General features: G+C 33.0%; 2 protein-coding genes across 13 annotated transcripts in view; one reads left to right on the top strand and one right to left on the bottom strand.

The window, feature by feature from the left end:
• LOC132750926 (probable tubulin polyglutamylase TTLL9) overlaps positions 1 to 8661 on the top strand; it is a 52591-nt gene extending 43930 nt beyond the window's left edge. For all 12 annotated transcript variants that reach the window (XM_060741007.1, XM_060741005.1, XM_060741006.1 and 9 more), the window contains 3 exons: positions 2645 to 2758; positions 3869 to 3996; positions 6474 to 8661. In XM_060741007.1, the coding sequence (XP_060596990.1) occupies positions 2645 to 2758; positions 3869 to 3996; positions 6474 to 6553 (322 nt within the window). In that variant the 3' untranslated portion in view covers positions 6554 to 8661. The remainder of the gene's footprint in view (positions 1 to 2644; positions 2759 to 3868; positions 3997 to 6473) is intronic.
• A 2037-nt stretch (positions 8662 to 10698) lies between these two features.
• Positions 10699 to 26177, bottom strand: part of LOC132750924 (pre-mRNA-splicing factor ATP-dependent RNA helicase PRP16-like) — an 85770-nt gene continuing 70291 nt past the window's right edge. The window contains exons 22-26 of the mRNA XM_060740999.1: positions 24234 to 24288; positions 22774 to 22908; positions 17675 to 17896; positions 16320 to 16438; positions 10699 to 11857 (exon numbers count right to left, since the gene is read on the bottom strand). Coding sequence (XP_060596982.1) covers positions 11776 to 11857; positions 16320 to 16438; positions 17675 to 17896; positions 22774 to 22908; positions 24234 to 24288 — 613 coding nt within the window. The 3' untranslated portion in view covers positions 10699 to 11775. The remainder of the gene's footprint in view (positions 11858 to 16319; positions 16439 to 17674; positions 17897 to 22773; positions 22909 to 24233; positions 24289 to 26177) is intronic.

Raw genomic sequence — 26177 nt, 5'->3', positions numbered from 1 at the left:
AGTTGTTACAACCATGTTAACTTAACACATTTGGTCTGAACAGGCTCTATACTGTTGGCAGCTCAATTATTTATTTTCATATTGAAATCCCTCGAACTTGTAGATGTTATGCATACATGTATTATTTTAACACATTTGTTTATTTGTTATACCCCCACCACAAAATGTGGGGGGGGGGCTATAATGGATTCGCTTTGTCGCGTCGGTCGGTCAGTCGGTCGGTCGGTCGGTCCGTCCGTCTCCATTTTCGTGTCTGCTCTATAACTCCTATACCACTTGAAGGATTTTCTTCAAACTTGGCTCAAATGTTCACCTCAGCAAGGGGATGTGCAGAACCCATGTTGCCCATGTGTCAGCTCAAGGTCAAGGTCACAATTGAAGGTCAAATATCAAACACAATCATATATTAGACAGTATGTCGTGTCCGCTCTGTAGGTCCTACAATAATTGAAAGATTTTCTTCAAACTTGGCTAAAATGTTCACCTCAGCAAGGGGATGTGCAGAACCCATGTTGCCCATGTGTCAGCTCAAGGTCAAGGTCACAATTGAAGGTCAAATATCAAACACAATCATATATTAGACAGTATGTCGTGTCCGCTCTGTAGGTCCTACAATAATTGAAAGATTTTCTTCAAACTTGGCTAAAATGTTCATTTCAACAATGGGATGTGCAGAACCCATGTTGCTCATGTGTCAGCTCAAGGTCAAAGTCACAGTTGAAGGTCAAATATCAAACAATTAAATATTACACAGTATGTCGTGTCCGCTCTGTAAGTCCTACACTTATGGAAAGATTTTCTTCAAACTTGGCTCAAATGTTCACCTCAACAAGGTTATGTGCAGAACCCATGTCACTCTTTTGCCGGCTTCAGGTCAAGGTCACACTTGAAGGTCAAAAATTGACTTAGAAAATGTTCTTTAATTTTAACATATATCTGAATATTTCTGAATCTAGGAAAGGTATTTGCTTGAAACTTAAAATATAAATGAAGTGTCACAATTAAGATATGCTGGTCAAGTTTCATAACTCTGTATTGCATTTTAACAAAGTTATGCCCCTTTTTAATCTTCAAATTTACATACAATCACATATTTGACAATATGTTGTGTCAGCTCTATAAATCCTATACTAATGGAAGAATTTTCTTCAAACTTTTCTCAAATGTTCACCTAAACAAGGTTATGTGCAGAATCTATGTCACCTTTGTGCAGACTAAAGTCAAGGTCAGACTTGAAGGTCAAAAATTGACTTAGAAAATGTTCTTAGATTAAAACATGTTCTTGAATATTTCGGAAACTAGCATAGGTATTTGCTTGAAACTTAAAAGATATATGAGGTGTCACAATTACAATATGCCGGTCAAGTTTTTTATAACTCTGTATTGGATTTTGACAAAGTTATGCCCCTTTTTAAGTCTTTAAATTTACATACAATCAATACTAGACAATATGTTGTGTCCGCTCTATAAATTCTATACTAATGGAAGGATTTTCTTCAAACTTTACTCAAATGTTCACTCCAATTGGGCGATGTGCAGAACCCATCTTACCCTTGTGCCAGCTGAAGGTCAAGGCCACACTTGAAGGTCAAAAATTGACTTATAAAAAGTTTAGTATATTGGGAAAATGAAAGGTTATTTGTAACTGTTTCGAACATGATTTGATAATAGATATTTTTACTATTACCTGTACATTTAGTTTTTTTTTTCACCAGAGATAATTTCTTTTTATGTATTTGTGTCACTTAAGTTATTCCCTTAACCACCTTTCCAAGTTGTCTTCTGTCAAGGACATTGGTGGGGGTATGAATCGCATTCAGCGATAGTTCTAGTTTGTTCTGAACATGCTAAATGCTGTTGGTAGCACAATTACATGTTTATTTTCGTATGGAAATCCCTTGAAATTTGAAATTGTTACATCCATCTTAAAACATTTGTTTGATATTCATAATTTTGCGGTCGCTCCACATAACCCGCTAGTCTAGATAGCTACCCAGGTTTGACCAATTTTCCACAAATGAGCCGCGTCAGGACAAAACCAACATAATGGGTTTGCGACCAGCATGGATCCAGGATCCATGCTGTTCGCTATCAGTTTTTTTCTTTCGTTATAGGGTCTGTAAGCGAACAGCATGGATCCTGATCAGACTGCGGGGATGCGCAGGCTGGTCTGGATCCATGCTGGTCGCAAACCCATTATGTTGGTTTTGTCATGACACGGCTCAAATGATTGATTACTAATCTCACATAATTTCTGAACCAGCATTTAGAGACAAATGACTATTGCACTCTCGTAATGTCCGAGATCCATTATCATAGAGAAATTTCGCCTAATCCGAGGATCAAATCAGTGACCCCAGGATTACAATTCAGATGCTCTCCCTTCCAAGCTTATAATACTGCCCCAAATTCAATGCTGGTCAAGTGCTTTACACAATTTCAGCAGATTAAATTTAATGGTTAAGTTTTGGTGTTATATTGACTTTACTTAATGGCTTACCATATTGATCACTAAATTTTATCATTTTGATATGAAAATGCCCCCAGTTAATGATGTTGGTTCTAAATTTCAAAGCAAGACATTATTAAGTCTTGCACAAATCAAGCGGTGTATAAATGATTTTATTTGTCTTGTCATTTTCAGTTGGTTAATAGAGATAAACGCATCACCCTCTTTGACTGCTAGCGGGAAAGATGATTACGACCTCAAATATGGAGTGCTAAATGATGTCCTCAATGTACTTGACCTTGAAAATAGGTAGACTGTTAAATTCTATATTTAAAACATCAAAGGCACTATTTACAAAATGTTTTTAATGAACTTTCAATATTGTTTGATCATCTTTCAAAGGTAAAGAAATATAAAATAATTATTTAATTCAAATTCTTAAAATTTTAATTAAATCTAGCTTTTAATATTAAAGATTACGTAGCCATCATATTAATTATCATAGTTAAGAAACCTTTTGTAACTTTGCCATCTATGAACTGTTAATTCATAACCAGGTTTCTTTACATCTAAAATTTTACCTCTTTGCACACAGATGTAATACTTTCTTTTGAACTTAGGCTCATTAGTTTAAACTATCATTTCTATAAAGTTTAAACTATATTCTCTTAATCCTTTTCTATTCCAAATATCTTAAATGGACTTGTCCATCTTTCAAAGTGGACAAAACCATTGATCAATTTTAGGGAAAACTAAGAAATATGTCCCGGTTCTTAAATGGACTTGTTCATCTGGACAAAGCCATTGACCATTTTTGGGGGAATTTTAAACTAAGAACTGACTGAGTATCAAACAGTGCAGATTTTTATCAGACTGCATGGAAGTGCCAGCTGATCTTTGTCTGCACTGGTCATATGGGTATATATCGTCACCTAAGTGCAATAACTAGTTAACTCCTATTGAGTCAAAAAAAGACTAAACCCGTTAATGTACTAAGATGACAATATATTTTGTCACTGGCTGCAGAGTAAGGATTCAAGCAGAGTTTGTTTTACCAGTGGAGGGGAACCTAAGGGTGCCCTAATCTAATCTGTGCATTATTACAGGCACTAACAAGCACCTGACTAGAACCACCAATGTAAGCTAGCTGGATAACTTCCTCACATGAAGGAATCTGAAGTCCCTACTGGGATTCAAATCCATAGCAGTGAGGGGCAGTTGGTTTGAAGACAATATGTAATTCAACAAAACATGTTATATAAAGTTGATCATTAAAATAATTGAATAATCTATACTATATTCATACGCTTTCCCAGTAGAGAAATTTGAGATAAAAGAAGTTGGATGAATAAAGTAGAGCTTTAAGAAGAGCTATGAGAGGGAACACATTAAGACAAGTTCAGATATTATTTTTCACAGGTTGACTGGTAAAGAGAAAAGAGTGGGAGGATTTGATTTAATCTGGGATGATGGTCCGGTGCTGGCAGATGATGGTAGTATGGAATGTTCGGTGAATGGTACCTCAACAACTGCTAATTCTTTCCTAGGTATTCTTCTATTTCTTAACTTGACATTAAGATCTCATTTTCATTTTACGTTAAATTTCTCTCATGATATATTTAAAAGTGTTTAGGTTTTGTCAGAATTCTCTCCCTTTGGCCAGATGTTCAACCATAGTTTGATGCTCATGAAAATGAGGGCATTTTTAGCTCGACTATTCGAAGAATATGAGAGCTATTGTAGTTGCCCCGGCGTCGGCGTCGGCGTCAGCGTCCGCGTCGGCGTCTGCGTTGGTTAAAGTTTTTTGTAAAGTCAAATGTCTCAATTATTACTTGAGATATTCAATTGAAACTTACAATACTTATTTATAGTAACAAGGTACATCAGATTGACAAGTTGGATAACTCTGCCTACAATATTGACAGAATTATGCCCCTTTTTAACTTAGAAATTTTGGTTAAAGTTTTTTGTAAAGTCAAATATCTCAATTATTGCTTGAGATATTCAATTGAAACTTACAATACTTATTTATAGTAATAAGGTACATCAGATTGACAAGTTGGATAACTCTGCCTTCAATATTGACAGAATTATGCCCCTTTTTAACTTAGAAATTTTGGTTAAAGTTTTTTGTAATGTCAAATATCTCAATTATTGCTTGAGATATTCAATTGAAACTTACAATACTTATTTATAGTAAAAAGTTTCATCAGATTGACAAGTTGGATAACTCTGCCAACAATATTGACAGAATTATGCCCCTTTGGAACTTAGAAATTTTGGTTAAAGTTTTTTTTGTAAAGTCAAATATCTCAATTATTGCTTGAGATATTCAATTGAAATTTAAAATACTTTTTTATAGTAACAATGTACATCAGTTTGCAAAATTGCATAACTCTGCCTGCAATATTTGCAGAATTATTTGCCCCTTTGAAACTTAGAAATTTTGGTTAAAGGTTAAAGGTCTTCAAAGATATTTACTTGAAACTTAACCCATGCACTTAGAGTCATAATTGGAGGGTCATAATTGTATGTCACTGACCAAGTTCAATAACTGTATTGCATTAAGGCTGATTCATATCCCCTTTTCTACTTAGTCTCTTGGTTAATGTTTACATGCAAGTTTTATATATCTCAATAACTATTAAAGATATTAATTTAAAACTTCACATATGCATTTAGGGTCATAATTGTAGGTCACTGACAAAGACCCATAATTCTATCTTGCATTTAGGCTGATTTTTCTCCCCTTTTTCAACTTAGAAATTCATGGTAAAGTTTTGCTTGTAAGCAGTTATCTCAATAACTACTGAAGGGTTTGTGCCTTTTTTGGGACAATTTTATGCATTCATAATTATTAAGCAGTGATTTACTTGATAAAACATCTTAATAACAAGCCTTTGTACCTTTTCTGTCAAATTTATGTATTCATAGGTAATTAGTATTATTATACACCCTTGTGACATTACCCTCCGAATAGTCAAGCCAATACTGTATAATAAGACTCTTTCTAAGGCCTATAACGTGAATTTATAAAAAAAAATGAGCCCTTTTGTGAACTTAAAAAATTTAACATTATCAAGGCTCTTTTACTATCAAGCACTTAGAATAGTCGAGCATGCTGTCCTACTGACAGCTCTTGTTTTTCTTGGAATGTATTTTTATATCTTATCCAATAATTGATCCGATTTGAATGCTGTCTTGATACAATTTGCCAATGTTCTATTTTGTATGGTAGATTAAATACCTATCATTTAAAGTCAGTTAAAGACTCATTAATCTTTAAATTGATAAATTTTAACTTCTAAGAAAAGACAAACCTGTGTTGTAGATGATTATAATGTGATGGAAGCAGTACTGAATGTGAAATAATTTATCATAGAAGTAGCTAAACATAAAGTAATAAAAATTATTTCGGTGTCCGTTGTCAAAATCATTTTTAACTTTTCTTATGGTTAGATTACTCAGATTATGATGTGGTCAATGTGAACCCCTTTGTTAGCTAACAGAACACCAAAAGCATTTGAGAATAAAGTTATTGTATATTTGGCACTTAGTCTTAAAGCAGCATACCTCCAAAATATGTGCATATTGACAAAATTTTGAAAAATGTATTTAGAAATAAAACATTGTTTGGTGAACAAAGACAGTAATTTACAGATTGCAAACAAACCACGTAAATTACCTAAAATAGGTCAAAATATTTTTATGCAATAATTGCCCTTTAACTGGCTTAACCATGCAGTAGAAATGTGATGATGAATACTCCTAAATCAGTGTTTAATCACATATATGAAAATGATTAATTAAATCAAGAATCATAATTATTTTTCTTATAATCATAGTACATTTTTCTCAAGTTTGATTTTCTTGAAATATTTTGGCTAATCTGGAGGCATGCAGCTTTAAAATCATTATGGAAAAAGATCAGCACCAATCACATAGGTAGAATATGTTGCTGCGAGCAGGTTAAGGGTCAAATCATTTTTTTTATACATGTATTATAAATTTTGTATATGACTAGGTTGTCATTGTGAAAGAAAGAAACAATTACGAGAGATTTACACAGCGGCCCAGGCTTTAAAGAAAACTGCAGTGTCCTGATGGAAGGAAATCATGTGTTTGAAATAGAAAAACTTACTGTTATAGAGGCACAGATCCTATTGTGATATCGGTCTGTGAGAAATGTGTCCTTGACCTTGATAGCGTTTGTTGGGAGTGAATTTTGATATTGGCAAAATGGTCAACCTGCATGTGAAAGACACCTTACTGGTCTTCCTTAAAATCTGCTGGAATATGCATCAATACATTTATTGCAGAAGAGATAGTAATTTAAGAATTTTCCCTAAAACCATACTGATAGTGTGTTGCTCATGTTGCTTTACAAAACCTGAATGGTTCTAAATTATGACTTGTAAAATTTATAAAGTATAGCTTCTGCAGAGCCACCCTCTGTATAGCAATCACCTCTTTATAACAGCAACATTATTTCTTGACAAAGTAAAGATTTCCGCTACATTTTACCTCTTTAGAGCAACAATCAAATTATTTGTTTCCCAAAGGGTGGAATCTCTGTAGAGGTTATACTTTACTATATGTATTATACATGTTAATCTTTATTTATATATTTTCAACCCCTTTTCAATAATGATATAATATGTGGTCCTGGAATAGCTCCCAAAAATACACTGGGAGATGATATTTATGTTGACTGAAAAATAATCTATTTTTAATTTTGACTGATAAGTTACTAGTGTGTGAAAAGATTGCAAGTTAAAGTACATGTATATATACAAGTAAACATTGTTTTGAAAGCTTGAAAATTTAACTGTTAATGTTGAGATGTTGTATAGCTTAAAGGGGCTTCACTGAGGTTTTTATGCTCCCCGAAAAATTTCGGGGGGAGCATATAGTCGGCGCCTTGTCCGTCTGTCCGTCCGTCTGTCCGTCCGTTGTCTTGTCCGGAGCATAACTTGAAAACCCATGGAGATAATTTGTTGAAACTTCATACACTGGTAGAGGGCATTGAGGGGGAGTGCAGTGTCAAAGAAACATAACTCTATTTTGCCCGGTTTTTGAATTATCTCCCCTTATAGAAAAATCTTGTCCGGGGCATAACTCTAAAATTATAAGAGATATCAACATGAAACTTTGTAGGTGAATAGATCTCAATGGGTAGATGTGCAGTGCATAAGAACAATAACTCTTTTTGTCCTAATTTTGGAGTTATTGCCCTTTGTTAATTTCAACACTTTGAACTTTGTCCTGAACATAACTCTAAAACTATAAGAGATATCAAGATGAAACATTGTATGTAGATAGATCTCATTGAGTAGAGGTGCAGTGCAAAAGAACCATAACTGACTGTTAAGCCTCATTTTTGAATTATCTCCCCTTATAGAAAAATCTTGTCCGGGGCATAACTCTAAAACTATAAGAGATATCAACATGAAACTTTGTAGGTGAATAGATCTCAATGGGTAGATGTGCAGTGCATAAGAACAATAACTCTTTTTGTCCTAATTTTGGAGTTATTGCCCTTTGTTAATTTTAACACTTTGAACTTTGTCCGGAACATAACTCTTAAACTATAAGAGATATCTAGATGAAATATTGTAGGTAGATAGACCTCATTGAGTAGAGGTGCAGTGCAAAAAGAACCATAACTCTGTTAAGCCTCATTTTTTAATAATCTCCCCTTTTAGAAAAATCTTGTCCAGGACATAGCTGTAAAATTATAAAAGATATCAACATGAAACTTTGTAGGTAGATATACTCAATGGGTAGAATTGTGCAGTGCACAAGAATCATAACTCTGCCTTGCCTAATTCTGGAGTAATTGCCCTATTTTTATTTTTACTTTTTGAAGTTATCCGGGACATAACTCGGAAATCATAAGAGATATCATCAAGAAACTTTGTAGGTTGATAGATCGCATTGATTAGAAGTGTAGTGCAAAGAACAGTAACTCTGCCTTGCCTAATTTTGGACTTTAAACTTTTTCCAGGGACATAACTCTCAAACTTCATGAGGTGTACTTTCCTGTGTCCAAAACCTATTCGGGGAGCATCACCCGGCTCAAACCGGGCTCTTGTTTTTTTTGACGCGAGACTGGAAATAATTTTCAAGATCATCATTCCATTTGATGTAGGTCTAGACCATTTAGCTCTGTGCAAAATTTCAGATCATTCCCTCACTCCATTTTTCCAGATTAATTAGATATCTTATTCTAATTGTTGAAAAAAAATTACCCAAAGTTGAAAAGCGTTGCAATACTTTTCACTCAACCGGGCTAATTATCAGAAAAGCACAAAAGTAAGATTTTCAATTTATTTCTAAGTAAATTTATTAATTATCTTTGCATATCTTTCTGTTTTAAGTGTTCTTTTATGTAAGTTATGCAAATTTTATATTTTTAGGGTTTAAGACCTAAAGTGGAGTCCCTTTAAAGGACATTTTGTCTTTCCTTGATTTGTAAGTATTATGAAAATGTGTGTGTTTTTTTAAACTGTTTAAATAAATTTATTACTGTTAAGATATCTGTCCAACTAAACAACTGTGATTTATAGTTTTACATTGCATGTATTATTGTTATGAGATTTATGTACATGTATACACTAAAGTGTGAACTGTTGGTTATTTTCATATCACATTAAAATGTTGACTATTGATTGAAGTACAGTATTTGTTATGCTTTCTGTCAATTATTCAGAGCCAAATTTTATCCTTCCCCAATTTATTTGTTTGGCATACATTCACTATGAAAATATATAATGTAGGATAAATTTCCCACTTGATACTGTAATTTTCCTTCTTATCTTTTGGTTGAAAGAAAAAATAGGACAAATTACCCTTGATGATAGCAATAAAAATGTGACAGATGCACAGATGCCTTTCCAAGAATTAGTTAGGAGGTCCATACATCATATTTAGCACATGTTAGTCTAGTTTATAGGATGTTAGAGCTCAGTTATGCCATTATATTTGCCCACTTAGCTTAATAAGGAAAGCACCTGATTTGTAATTCACGTCACAAGTTGAAAATTGCAATTTTTTTTACTTAGTCAAGGGAAACAACTCTACAAATACTGAATCATATCCTAAGCAAAAACTGCAAATGCTGACCAACATTTCTGAAAAATAAGTTTATTACTCTAGGTCTAAACATTTTGAGCTATGTGCAACACAAATTGAAAATTTTCACCTAGTCCAGGCCAGTAACTCTGACAAAACTGAATTAATCCACAGGTACCTGTTAAGTTTCAGAACTAGAGCTACTAGGGAAACAACTTGAAAAGCACAGCACATGGACGGACAAGGGCAAATCTAAATGTCCCCGCTAAAGTGGAGGCCTAAAAATTGGAATTCGATATTGTGTAGAATAACAGGAAACATTTTCTTTTTAACCTAGAATTTTCAATCTATTTTTTTTTAACATGAAGAAAACCGATGTAGTATAGTATTTCTTCTGTTTCGAAGCAAAGTTGAGCTATTATAATCACTATGACCTTAAGGTGAAGGTCACATTATGAGGATGAAGGTACACATTTTTGTCCGGACTGTAACTTTGTCATGCATTGAATGAATTTAAAATAACTTGACACAAATGTCTACAACATCAAGATGACATGTCATATCTTAGACCAATGTCCCCAATTCCAAGGTCAAGGTTGTAATTTGCTATGAATAGCACTTCATTTTACAAGAACAATATTAAGCAATTGATTACTTTTATTCTTTTCTTTTCAATATACCTTTCTGCAATACTTGTGAAACCGTATGGGGGGCATTTGTTTTTTTTGCATGACATTATGCCCTTTTTAAATTTAGAATTTTTCAAATTTGGTTGCCCTTTACAGACATTAGTGTTAACACCATATGCTGTGCACTTGTTGATTTGCTTATAACCGATTCTACAACTATTTTACGTTATCAACGGCCCTTGAGTAAAAATGTCTATGTTAATGGCAAAAATGCTAAGACATTCTCGGAGAAATTCAGGGTTATCTTAACATCATCCATATAATTATTAAGATATGTTTAATATTTTTAGTTAATTCACACATCCCTTTAATCCTGTCCCCAGCCTGTCTTCACAATACCTGTATAACTGAGGCCTTTTTTTTATCAAACTATTATACATGTTATATGGAGCAAAAAAGGAAAACATTAAACATATCTATCACTGTATTTTTTTTTATTTCATTTTTTTTCCACCTTTTTTTGATTGTTTAAAAACAGATGTACATGTATTATATTAAATTGTTTGTTTGTTTACCTCAAAGTATGTGCTAAATAATCTTTGTGAAAGACATTTTAAAAAAAAATACAATTTTTTTAGCTGAATTTAATTCCCATTTAAATTTAACTTTATTTTATACTACTCTCAGTCTGCCAGTAAAAATGGAGCTGATAATTATGACATATTTGACTTTACAACGTAAACTTTGTTCAGCGCAATAAATGATCAAACCGTGCAAGCCCAAATAAAATTACATATATTGTAAATGCACTATGTGCAATACTGATGAACTATTTTATAGTTACTGACCAGCAGTCTAAATGTACCTCAATATACATCATAAAAACATTGCATACAAAAACAATCCTTTGTTTATATATACACTATATATAGCATTAATTATATTTATATAATTATACACATACAATATATAGAGTTAATTATGCAAGTTATTTTTCAAGAAATTCCAGCCATGATATAATTTTCTCTAATAGTACATTTTAAAAGCATCCTGTATGCTATTCTTTTACTGTAATTCAGTAATGTCTACTTTTTGAATGACAGAATGTCAATATACTCGTACAGTGCATTTTTTTCACTTCCCTTTCAGATATTTCAATGTTATTTTTAGTAAATCGTGATTCACTTCCCTGTCAATGTTATTAAGAATTTCCTTTTCAGGTATTTCAATGTTATTAGCAATTTGTTTTTCACTTCCCTTTTAGGGAAATTTTAAAATTACATAAAATTTATCATTATTCACCTCCCTTACAGATACTTAAAGTTATAATGAGTTCATAGTTGACTTCCTTTTAGCCATTTTCGAAAATCATAATGAATTCATAATAATTCACTTCCTTCGCCTTCAGTTTACAAAAGTTATTCTCTACCCTGTAAAATATTTTCAAACTGTATTTAGATTCTTCATTCTCTTTCCTTTAACAGATATCAAAATCAGCATTCATTTCCCTCTCATGGAATTTCAAATTCCTTCATTTCCTTTTCAATAATCTGAAAACCAGGTTTGTTCATGAATGCCATCTCATTTTTCAAATTCCTATTGTATTTCTACTAAAGAATGAAATCAGATGCCAAACTTCGGTGTTCTTCTTGGAGTAGATGCTGGAGTGCCAGGCTCTTTCCTCCCTGGGGTTACAATCTGCGCTCTGTAATGAAATAGTGAGAATACTTTCATACACATGAACAGGTTATTAAAACTTCATATATACATGTACATATAAAAAAGAGCGGTTGGTAGGACAGTGCACTCCACTATAATAATAATGAAGCATTTTTTTAAGTTCAAAAAGGGCAATAATTCTGTTAAAATCCCTGTAAAGTTTTATGGGCCTTGGGGCACTCAGCGACCTGTTTAATGTTTAATCGGCGCAGTCTGATCAGGATCCATGCTGTTCCCTATCAGTTTCTCTACTTCTTATAGAGTTGGTAAGCGAACAGTATGGATCCTGATCAGACTGCGCCGATGCGCAGGCTGGTCTGGATCCATGCTGGTCGCAAAGCCATTATGTTGGTTTGTCGTGACGCGGCTCATATGTCCCATTATCAAACTCGGTGACCCTTTACCACACAAAAATAAGACAAGAGGGCCATGATGGCCCTGAGGTCGCTCACCTGTATATAGCCCCCCCCCACCCCCAGGTCAATTTTTACCCAAGGGCTTTTATTTGAACAGACTTGGTAGACACCCATAAGAAGATGTTTCATGCTAAACATCTAAGTTCTAGCTCATTGGGTTTTTTAAAAGAAGATTTTTAAGTTTTTACTATACACATATAGTTAAAAACAATGACACCCCTTGGGCAGGGCCAGTTTTGACCCCCAGACTTTTATTTGAACAAACTTTGTAGATATTTACTTAAAGATGTTTCATGTATAATATCTAAACTCAAGCTATTTGGGTTTTTTCAAAGAAGATTTTTAAGTTTTTGCTATACACATATACTAGGAAAATCAATGACCCCCTGGGGCAGGGCCAGTTTTGACCCCAGGGCTTTTATTTGAACAGACTTGGTAGACACCCATTAGAACATGTTTCATGCTAAATATCTTAGCTCTAGCTCTTTGAGTTCTTTAAAAGAAGATTTTTTAAGTTTTTACTATATGCATATAGGGAAAATCAATGACCCCCTGGGGCGGGGCCAATTTTGACCCCAGGGCTTTTATTTGAACAAACTTGGTAGACACTCATTAGAAGATGTTTCATGCTAAATATCTTAGCTCTAGCTCTTTGGGTTCTTTAAAAGAAGATTTTTTAAGTTTTTACTATATGCATATAGGGAAAATCTATGACCCCCTGGGACGGGGCCAATTTTGACCCCAGGGCTTTTATTTGAACAAACTTGGTAGACATTCACTAGAAGATGTTTCATGCCAAATATCTAAGCTCTAGCTCTTACGGTTCTTTAAAAGAAGATTTTTTAAGTTTTTACTATATGCATATAGGGAAAATCAATGACCCCCCGGGGCAGGCCAATTTTGACCCCAGGGCTTTTATTTGAACAAACTTGGTAGACACTCACTAGAAGATGTTTCATGCTAAATATCTTAGCTCTAGCTCTTTGGGTTCTTTAAAAGAAGATTTTTTAAGTTTTTACTATATGCATATAGGGAAAATCTATGACCCCCTGGGACGGGGCCAATTTTGACCTCAGGGCTTTTATTTGAACAAACTTGGTAGACACTCATTAGAAGATGTTTCATGCTAAATATCTTAGCTCTAGCTCTTTGGGTTCTTTAAAAGAAGATTTTTTAAGTTTTTACTATATGCATATAGGGAAAATCAATGACCCCCTGGGGCGGGACCAATTTTGACCCCAGGGCTTTTATTTGAACAAACTTGGTAGACATTCACTAGAAGATGTTTCATGCCAAATATCTAAGCTCTAGCTTTTACAGTTCTTTAAAAGCAGATTTTTTAAGTTTTTACTATATGCATATAGGGAAAATCAATGACCCCCCGGGCCGGGGCCAATTTTGACCCCAGGGCTTTTATTTGAACAAACTTGGTAGCCACTCACTAGAAGATGTTTCATGCCAAATATCTTAGCTCTAGCTCTTTGGGTTCTTTAAAAGAAGATTTTTAAGTTTTTACTATATGCATATAGGGAAAATCAATGACCCCCTGGGGCGGGGCCAATTTTGACCCTAGGGCTTTTATTTGAACAAACTTGGTAGACACTCATTAGAAGATGTTTCATGCCAAATATCTAAGCTCTAGCTCTTACGGTTCTTTAAAAGAAGATATTTAAAGATTTTTCTTTCGGTTGCCATGGCAACCAGAGTTCTGCATGAAATGGAATTCTTTGAACAAACTTGATAGAGCTTCATACAAAGAGTATTCCTGCCAAGTTTCATTAACATTGGCCTTGAGGTATCATAGAAGATGTCCTTAGAATATTTAAAATGTGGACGGACGACAGACGACGGACGCCATTTGGTTGGCCATCCTAAAAGCTCACCTGCACTTTGTGCAAGGTGAGCTAATGAAACTGAAAATATATTGATCGAAAAAATTTAATTTTGACGTCAACAAGCTCGCCAGGCTTGGCTAAGATTGACAGATTAACAACTGATAAAGTATTACCAGCCAAAAGCTAATCTGATTACCTTAAAATAATGACCTGACTATACAATCCGTTTAATGGCAGATACCACAGATTCAAACATATTCAAATAAAGACCATGAATATTATGGAAATCATGTCGGTAACCTTCAACATTTTAGTTCTATTTCAGATCAATATTTGTACTAAATTATGATTTTTGTTTTTGAAATACCACCGTTTATGACCTATTTTTCAGCATTCACAGATTAAAATGTCTTTGTAGGAAAAAGTTTTTCCAAATTAATTTTATTTATAGAAGTCCTACATACTACACATACATTTTTATCTGTATGCAACCATAAATTTTTATTATCCATAAAATAAATATATTTCATAACAGATCATGACAACTAAACTATTATAATAATGATAACTGAAAATGACAACTAAACTATCATAATGATAACAGAACAGAACAACTGAACTATTATAAGATTACAGAACAAGACAACTGAACTATCATAATGATAACAGAACATGGTAACTGAACTATCATAATGATAACAGAACATGGTAACTGAACTATCATAATGATAACAGAACATGACAACTGAACTATCATAATGATAACAGAACATGACAACTGAACTATCATAATGATAACAGAACATGGTAACTGAACTATCATAATGACTACAGAACAACTGAACTATCATAATGATAACAGAACATGACAACTGAACTATCATAATGATAACAGAACATGACAACTGAACTATCATAATGATAACAGAACATGACAACTGAACAATCATAATGATAACAGAACATGACAACTGAACAATCATAATGATAACAGAACATGACAACTGAACAATCATAATGATAACAGAACATGACAACTGAACAATCATAATGATAACAGAACATGACAACTGAACAATCATAATGATAACAGAACATAATAACTGTACTATCATAATGATAACAGAACATAATAACTGTACTATCATAATGATAACAGAACATGACAACTGAACCACCTGATCATAATGATAACAGAAGGTCAAGGTGTATTATGAGTCAAAGTCAATTTTAGTCCAGTTTATATAATTTGACAGCGCTTTTTGTATTTCTTTCTGGGGATGCTGTTCATTAATCTCACAAAGAAAAATAACACATAATTTGTAATGATTAAACATGTCTGACAGTTTAATGATGTCAAATGCCAATGTCAATATGAAATCTTATCAAAAGTATGGATATATGTGACGTAACATTGCACGAAACAATTCCACAATTCAAAGCTTCCCTCCAATTGCAGCATTGAAAACAAATCGAGTGAACTGTAACCCAACAGAACGGAAATTACAAACAAGGAGTAAAATTATTGAAAAGATGAATGAAATCTCTACTTGTAAATATAAAGCACATTATATCATAACATTATGTAAATTGTTACCGTTTTTAGAACGGAATGAAGAATGATATCAATCGGATATCATTCTTAAAACTTAATTGATAAAACATATAAATTTCTGTTATTTGTAGATGAAATTGAAAGATGGTAATGGTGATAAAGAAATTAAATTTTGCGGTTAGAAATTCTCAAAGTTCAATCCAATCAATTTTATTTCATTTTTTTGGCGTTGGGTTTTGTTGCACCAAATCAGTGCAAGTCATATGGTGACTTTCCAGCTTTAGAAGTGGAGGAAGACCTCTGATGCCCTTCCGTACATTAATGCAGGCATGAATAGGCACCTTAGTAGAACCACTGACGTAATATAAGCTAGCTGGATAGCTTCCTCACATGAAACAATCCAAAGTACCTTCCCGAGATTCGAGCCAACAGTGGCAGCCTTAATGTATCAGCCACAGATGTCCCCTGAAAATTTTATAAGACAATGTGTGTATGTCTTGTTCATTGACATAGCGATACATGATAGTATTATAATTTGTTCTATGTTTTCAAATTAAATGATATTGTGCTTGTTTTTTGCATGCTTATTCAACAATGACATATTAAATATCATAAAAAAAACTTTTTTCAAGCCTGTTATACCTTTTAGAACCAAGTGCCTTCCTCTCTGCGTGTTCTTTCCTCATCTTGATCAGATCCTCCGCTCTCCTCATCTCATCCTCCATCTGTCCCATCTCCTCTATCGTCTGCTGCTTTCTCTCCTATATACAATGCATAGACATAAAATACCAATTATCTCTCTCTCCTATATACAATACATAGACATAAAATACCAATTATCTCTCTCTCCTATATACAATACATAGACATAAAATACCAATTATCTCTCTCTCCTATATACAATACATAGACATAAAATACTAATTATCTCTCTCTCCTATATACAATACATAGACATAAAATACCAATTATATCTCTCTCCTATATACAATACATAGACATAAAATACCAATTATCTCTCTCTCCTATATACAATACATAGACATAAAATACCAATTATCTCTCTCTCCTATATACAATACATAGACATAAAATGCCAATTATCTCTCTCTCCTATATACAATACATAGACATAAAATACCAATTATCTCTCTCTCCTATATACAATACATAGACATAAAATACCAATTATCTCTCTCTCCTATATACAATACATAGACATAAAATACCAATTATCTCTCTCTCCTATATACAATACATAGACATAAAATACCAATTATCACTCTCTCCTATATACAATACATAGACATAAAATACTAATTATCTCTCTCTCCTATATACAATACATAGACATAAAATACCAATTATCTCTCTCTCCTATATATAATACATAGACATAAAATACCAATTATCTCTCTTTAAATATAATCAGCTACAAAGTGCCTATATCATCATTACAGAGTAAGGTTAGCCTCCACCTCTGTGAAGTCTGAACGCTGTAATGACCTACAATTATTACCCTCCAGTGCAATGTGTATGTTAATCAAGATTATGGATTTCTCTACCAGTGCTGTTATTTCTTTTGATGTAACATATGTTTGTTTGATTGGCTTTTACGTCATACCAATACAGTATGGTTCATATGACGACTTTTCGGCTTTACTGGAGGAGGAAACCCTCATGTGCCCTTTTGTGCATTATTTCAGGCAGGAACAGGCACCTGTGTAGAACCACAGTTGTTCTGTAAGCTAGCTAAATAGCTTCCTCACATGAAAGAATCCAAAGCCCGTCAGGATTGAAACCCACAGCGGTAAAGGGCAAGTGATTTGAAGTCAACGACCTTAATCACTCGCCCATGGACGCCCCTTTTAATGAAACATTATAATTTAACAGAAAGTATTGATTTCAATAAAAATAAATGTTCACTTATTTTTCTTCTCAGAAATAACTAAGAGTACTACATTTGTATTTAGATTAAAGATAACCCATATGCCAACCTGTCTAGATTTAGTAGAATCTTTAACACTGTAAAACATAGGACCAAGGTCAGCTAACCAGTGACCATCTACTGCTGTAACACACTGCATGTATTCCTTAGAGGTCATCACAAGTTCATGATATACTATATAGTCTGGGGTGTATCCCATACCAAATAAGGCACTTGTTGGATGTAGATGGCACGGCATTCCGGTACGAGTGTTCACATATTCACCTAGACCCTGCAAATAAAAACAATATCAAATTTAGGATTTATTCATTATTTCAAATAGGTTAAATGGTTGCAGATTTATAATAACCTATTACACATAAATACAAAATGGATTTTGAGGCGCATTCTCTTTTTTTTTACATATTGAAGGCCATAACTTTTTTTTAAAAGTGGGTGACTATGTCAAGTTCAAGGTTATCTTATATCAAATGTTATTCTACACACACTATGGTTTATGTTGTAACTGGGTCAAGTGAAGGTTATCAAAGGTTATACAACACACATTCCTTTTTATGTTGTTTCTGGGTCAAGTTTAATGTAATCTTACATAAAATGTGGTTTTATACAAACCACTATTCAAGTTGTGACTTAAGCAAGTTCAAGGTCATTTTACATTAAATATTCTACACACACTACTGTTCATATTGTAATTGGGTCATCTTACATTAAAGGTTATTTTACAACGCTTGCAAACTACATTGACATTGAATGGCGTGGGTTCAAACCCCAGAAGGGGAAACTTTTTTTTCTTTTTAACATTATTTAAGTACAGTGGAACCTGTCTAATCCGAACTTGTCCGGACCAGAAGAAAAGTTCGGATTAGAAAGGTTTCCGGATTAGAAAGGTTTCCGAATTAGAAGGTTCTTTTACATGTTTTTTTCATGTTACATGTAGGGAAAGAAAACGGGAATGCAATTGAAATTGCAATTTAGATATTTTATTTTTGCAGTCTCTTATCGTTCATTCTAATACATGTGAATACAAAAATAAAGAAATGAAAATAAATAAATAAATAAGCAAAAAAATATTATGTCCTCAAGGGTAAGTTCACCTACGATGTAAAGCAGGAGGCGGAGACATAATTAAATATTCGTACCAGCATTTGTCAATTGTTGTTTACTCTTATCCGATTCAGCGACTATCTGTATTCACTGACATTTTTTTATTAATTTTCATTGCTTAATCACGTATCATTGAATCCATTACAAAGGATTAAAAGATATTTTTATTGCAACATATCAAAATATTTATTGAAGGTGACGAAAAACAATCAATTAAGCAATTATAGAAGATACACAAGTAAATCAAAGGAAGGAGAGAATACACATCAAACATCAGGATGGTTTATAACTGGTTTATTCTAGGATCTACCGGTTTCGGTCTTTCAAGATTATTATAGAAGATATCAAGGCAAGCTAAGTGTAATTTTCACACCTTCGCAGATCATACTGTTTCACCCATTAATCAAGTGAAATAACACATCAGTTTGGTGTATGTTTACACCTGCAAGATGTGCGATTATTTGTTATTTTGAATGAAGATGTGACATTTGGCAAAATCTGTTTTGGATCCGAGAGGTAAATTTTAGAGTAAAATAAGAACAAAAATCGAAAAAATCGTCCGGAATTCGGAGTAGACAGATTCCAGATCCGAAAGGTTTTTTACTATCGAAAATAGAACGAATAAAATTTGGGACCGGACACTTCGTTCGGATAAGAAAGGATTCCGGATTAGAAGGGTTCGGATTAGCAAGGCTCCACTGTATCTCTCTGATCCCTTATTGAAGAAAAAGGGTTTGATTTAAATTATATAATTATTATAGGTATTTATTTGCTTAATAATGCCAAAATTTATAGCAAATATGATACCAGATATTTTCAAAGTTTAATAAAATAAAAACTACACAGTAAAAGTATTTTACATTTTGCATGATCAACCAATATACCTTTAAGAAAATTTAAGCAAACTTTGAAAACAGCCCCTCATTATGGTAAAATTTAGGAATATTTTGAATAAATCATTTTAGATAGGGAAATGGCAAAATTAGTGTTTAAGTGGGTGGGGTAGGGTAACATTTTTATACATATTAAGAACATTTTGTTTAGAAACAAACATTTTGCTTGTGTAATTTGTTACCTGAATGTTATTATTTGTTTCTTAACAATGGGCGATAAAAAAACATTTTTAATAATGATGATATTACAGATTATTTAGAGTTTCCTCATTTCTGAAAATGAGCCCTTCTAATGGCAAAGTCTTAATTCAGAAATATATCCATAACTCATAAATCACACGGTAAATTTTATTTAAATTTTGCATACAGGTGACCTTGAAGACATATAACTGTCCTATGTTGTCAATTTTACAGTTCCTTATGGTTCCCATTACCCATGGTCTACCTTAAATGAATAAAGTCTCATTTCCAAACGGAGCCACAAATAGTAATTTTATTATTATCCACACTAAACAAAGTGCTAAGTACTGTGATAATACTAGTATGTTTTTTGTTGTTGTTTTTTTTTTCAAGTAAATATTTGGATTGTTGACTTGAAATTTTGACAATCATTTTCTGTTTGTTTTTCACAGCCATATTCTACACTTTATTTAAAACAAGGAACAATTGTCAACGACATTTTTCGTTATATGCCAATGTACAACTCACATTCTGATATTTTTGTTGCTTGTATAAAATCATTTTCTTAGGGAAAACCTGTGATTACCTGTTCTACATGTTCAATTTTGTGACAATTTTTTTCATGAAACAGTAATTTCAGGTACAAACTGACACCAAATTGATAGCTTCCTCACATGAAGTATTCAAAAGTCTCTTTAGGGATTCCAAACATACAGTGGTGAGAGGCAAATGGTTTGAAGTCTGAGAATGATCTTAACCACTCAGCCAATGACACACCTCCCCCCTTAAAAATAATGTACAAACTTGTAAATATGACATTTATACTACGATTATACCCCTTTTTGTAATAGATTTACAAGGAACTTTCTGTCTCTTAGTCTACACGTCATTCAAGACATTTGGTATTTTGTTAAAAACCTATACTGCATGTCAAACAAGAGCTGTCGGTAGGACAGCAACGCTCGACTATTCTTAGTGCTTGATAGTAAATAAAATGCTTGATAGAGTTACCTCCTCCTGTTTACAGGTTGGGGTTATGATGGTGAACAAGTGTGCAAAGTTTCAAAGCCATATGTCAATGGACTTCGAAAATATTTGAACTATTACAAAAACTTTAACGTAAATTCTAAGTCGAAAAAGGGGCATAATTCTGTCAAAATGCTTGATAGAGTTGCCTCCTCCTGTTTACAGGTTTGGTTCATGATGGTGAACAAGTGTGCAAAGTTTCAAAGCCATATGTCAATGGACTTTGAAAATATTTGAACTATTACAAAAACTTTAACATAAGTGGTTACGCCGACGCCGACGCGGACGCTCGGGTGACTGCAATAGCTCTACTTATTCTTATCGAATAGTCGAGCTAAAAACCTGTTTTAAGCAGCCATACTCTGGCATTTAATACAACCAATGTTTTATTATTAAAACACAGCAACAATAAAAGACAATGCTGATTTGACTTTGTATACAAAGTATCATATATCTTCAAATTTTGGATAAGGAGATATACCCCTTTAAATTTTGAGTACTTAGCAACATTTTGTTAAGTGTATTACAACACTTTTTGGGCTAATATCAAAGAAAATATTGAATTTAATTTAAACAAAAAATGAGCAACACCCTTTATCAGCTGTACATAATCAATATCTTGTCATAAAAACCTCTTGTAAATAAATAACATTTGTTTGTTTTTGCCCGATTTATAACTGTTTTATCTGTTTTATATCAGTGATAAATGTAAATCAAAAACATTGAATTATTTTGATAACCCTATAAATAGTTATCAAGATAAACATAACATATTCAGTCAAAATTTAATGTAAGGATATAAATACTTTTTTCATTTGCCTTAAAGGCCCATATGCCTCAGAAATGCATTTATTTTCTCAAAAGCTTTTTTATTTTGATGTACTTTTATATTATCCAAAATATACTCATTGGCCAATTACCTGAACCATCTTTTTAATCTGTTGTTTTTTGGCAATAAGTATGACAATGTTGCCAAAATCATGTTTTTATATGACACCAATGGCATTTTAACAGGCTCATACAAAGACACTGTTGTCCAAGTCAAGCATTTTCATGACATTGCTGGCAAATTTAAGCTTTTACATCATAATGTTGACAAAGTCAAGTGTTTTCATTAGACTTTTGGCAATTTAAAAAGTTTTTCGATCTCACCCTCGACAGATTTAAACTTTTTCACCATACTGTTGACATATTCAAGTGTTTTCATGAGATTTTTGTCAATTTCAAGCTTTTTCATGACATTGATGACAAATTCAAGCTTTTGTGTCATATAAAAGGATATCAAAGGCTTTGATACTTCTTTACTATCTTTACTTTGAACACCAGGAGGTAATAATTAATAATTCAGATGACGAATTTGACATTAGACAATAAAAACATTTTTTCTTCCATAAATTTAAACATGTGAAACAAACTCATCCTGGATCTGAATATGTGTATATAACCCCAACCTGGGGTCAACAATTTTGTTTATATCAAAAGGGCGCCCAAAGTTTTTAAACTTCCTCGATAAACAATTTTTTTTTGTAACATGCTATGGTTAATTAGCAGCAAAAATATTTCAAAGAACTGTTATAACTTCAATTGATAAGTTTGCTGATGTACTATAAGATGAAACATATTTTTTTCTCCATGTGATGATTTGATCGCCTACATGATTTCTGGTAAACGTGATTCAAGTAATGTAGGAAATTTGAAGAAGGGTTTATTTCGGTGTGATACAGAAGGCTGAATATAGCGAGCTATAAATTGACCAATCAGAAACATTTTGCTTCATGATGTACAAATTTAAGTCAAATGGTGTCTATTAAATGGTTTCATGATGAAATGTGACCGACATATTTCTTACATTAAACACATAAGATTTTCAATGAGTTTTAAATTCTGCAATTTTAAACGAAACAAATCCAGAATATAACTGACTGATTAGTACTGAATAGATTACCTTTAGCCTAGCAGCCTGCTGGAAGTAAGCAGAGCAGATACATTGACGGACAATGTCCCATTCGTTACCACATGATATCAACTCCATCTTCTGCGCGTCCATTATTTCCTTTAACTGCTGCCTAACCTCTCGTACCTAAAATATCACAAATACATTAAAATATAACTGTTCCTAACCTCCCGTACCTAAAATATCACAAAAGCCTTCAAATATATAAAGAATACCATGGTAGTGTCAGATATTACAATATTTATCAGGCAAGGCTAAGAATAAAAGAAGAGTGAGGCTCTGCCGAGCCTTTCATTTTTTTCGTGCTGAGTCTGATAAATTTATAATATCATACACTAAGTTTCGTATTCTGTTTATCATGTTTGCAATTTTAATATGCGTTTCTTTTTTTATATTTCAAATGAAACAAAAACCTGTCAAGCACCCCTTAAGTTCATGCGGTGAGTAATAATATGTCAAGGGTTAATATCTTTAAGAAATTGTCCCAAATGTTTTAGTCAAATGTAAGAGAGACTTTACAATCCAAAAATGTATTTGTTTTGAAGTTAATCAGATTAATATTTTCAAACTAGTATTATATTAAATTTTGTATTATTTTTATTTTATTTCAATATGTATTGATGGAGGTCTGATTACACTGAGGGTGACTGATAAAGCTAAATTTATCAGGCATGCACTTTATCAACAGAAATCCATGACTGTAATGACATGACAAAACAGTTTACTGAACACTATGTTTTGTTTGTTTGTTTTGGGTTTTACGTCACACCGACACAGTATAGGTCATTCGGCGACGTTCCAGGTTTTTGCTGGTGTAGGAAGACCTCTGGTGCCCTTCCGTGCATTATTTCAGGCACAAACGGGCACCTGAGTAGAACCACTGACATTCCGTAAGCTAGCTGGATAGCTTCCTCACATGAAAGAATATAAAGTCCCTGTCGGGATTCGAACCCACAGCGGTGAGGAGCAAGTGGTTTGTAGTCAACCACCCTAACCACTCGGCCACGGACACCCCTCTGAACACTATGTAAGAAGTATATTATAGTAAAAGTAACTTTAAGTAATAAAAATACTATGCAAAAGTCTGTTATGCACTATTTCTGTATATATGTTCAAGCCAATCTTGTTTTGTTTTGTTTTGATTTCAAGTCAACTCACATCAACACTGTAAAGGTTATATAATAACTTCCTAGCATAACTGGTGATAAAAGACCTTAGGTGCCCTCTATGCATTATTTCAGAACAGAGTAGATCCACCAACCAATTTTTTTCTACACAGCATTTAAAAACTTGCTTATTATTAATATTCACTGTATGCATCATGTCTAAAAATTGGAGTAACACAGTATGACCAAACAACTATTATAGATACTTGTATACTATAACTGTAAATTTGTTTTTATCTTTATTTTTTGCCTAATTGTCTTACTTCTACACAACTTATAAATTACCTTTCTCATAGCCTTTATATGAATGAAATGAGTGTTTGCCCAGGAACTTGAGTACCTGAAAAAAAGAAAATGATATAAATTAAAGCATTATAAATAAGTTGTAAGATATGACAAATTTCTATATAAAGTATTGTTAACAAGTTACGAAATATTTCCATACAGAACATGTAAACAAGTTGTGACTAATTTCCATATAAAGCATTGTAAACAAGTTTCGATAAATACTTTAAAGGAATGTTGTCTTCTCATTCTTAAATTAACCTATACATGTAATTGTCAGTTTACTGGGCTTGAACTTCACTGGAAAACCAATGTACATCTCAAAAACCAATCGTCACATTTTTGCGTTTTTATGTACATTATTATGATAGTAATATTAATTCTTTTGAGAATAATTAGAATAATTACACAAATTAATACAATAAACAAAGTAAGTTAAATTTTTACCTAACCCTAAATTCTTCATATAAAAGCATGTAAAAAGAGATATGATCAAATTAAGGGCAATTCCTTAATTTTACTAGTTACACTTCAATTGAGTACCAGTTTGGAAGGGTCTGATCTAATTGGGTAAAAAATGTGCAGTGTGATGCCAAAATTGGGAATATGTTTGAATGGCATTTGTTATATTGGCAGCATCAGCACATTTGACATGAACTATTCCTACAAAATGGTCATCAATATATTTACTCAGCGAATATGATATCTCAAGCTTATATATTTGGGAATTTTTTGGTTTGAAATTGGGGAAAAAATGTCTATATTTTGAATTTGGATACTGACTGAGCAGGTAAAAAAATCACTGGACCATGTTAATACCACATGGATGCACTGGCTTCCCCTGACCTTGGTCTGCACTGGTCGCATGGGTATGCCCAGTGGCTGCCGGCTGGGTAAAGGCATCGTCAGAACTTTCCATTTACTACATTCATCACATAAATGGAGTGTAAACGTACCAAGTATGCGTGGGTTACTGAGGATGGGTAATGGTTAAATTAGATTCTCTAAAGAAATTAACACTGACTGTACAAAATGTTTGTCAATGAAATTGCAAATCCAATCCCGCAGCTCGAGGCGTAAGAAGAAGATAAAATCAGTCATGTAAAGTACAGAATGATGATGTATAGTTTTATAGTGTAAATGTTTGACACAATACATTTACCTTTTCCCCTGCTAAACATTTTGTTATCGATACTGCTTTGAAGGTAGGACGGTGTTTGATTTATTTAAAAGTTTCCAGTATCACAAAAAAGAACATAATAAAGTCACACTGATTTTTTTTCAAATCATACTGCGACTTTGACCCATTTTAAGTTAATCTTTGATTTTTCAATTTTATTGGTGGACGAAGGCAAAAATAGAAAGTGTAACGATATTTTTATTGAGATACTGAAATCAAACTAAATAGACAAAACACATTTCTGTACCCTTCAAAGCAAGAAATTACTATTATTATTATTAAATTTTACCTGCCAGCATATTTCTTACCATTGCAACAAAAAAAGAATTAGGAATGTTTTTAAATACATACAGTATTCTGTATAACAGACAATCTCACATAATTATATAATATTATATTATGCATTTATTTTTTTCTTTAAGGGATTTTTTTTTTATCTCGCAAGTTTCACTAAGGGTTATTTTTAACAAATAGTAACTGAGTTTGAGCAAGCTACACTTGTAGTTAATACAATATATATGAGCTGTGTCATGACAAAACCAACATAGTGCGTTTGCGACCAGCATGGATCCAGACCAGTCTGCTCATCCGCCCAGTCTGATCAGGATCCATGCTGTTCCCTATCAGTTTCTCTACTTGTAATAGTTGGTAAGCGAACAGCATGGATCCTGATCAGACTGCGCGGATGCGCAGACTGCTCTGGATCCATGCTGGTCACAAACACACTATGTTGGTTTTGTTGTGACGTGGCTCATAATTATATA

The sequence above is a fragment of the Ruditapes philippinarum genome, unplaced genomic scaffold (genome assembly GCF_026571515.1).
Source record: "Ruditapes philippinarum isolate M1 unplaced genomic scaffold, ASM2657151v2 ctg795_1_1_1_1, whole genome shotgun sequence".
Taxonomy (NCBI): domain Eukaryota; kingdom Metazoa; phylum Mollusca; class Bivalvia; order Venerida; family Veneridae; genus Ruditapes; species Ruditapes philippinarum.
This window is presented reverse-complemented; position numbering and strand designations above follow the sequence as displayed.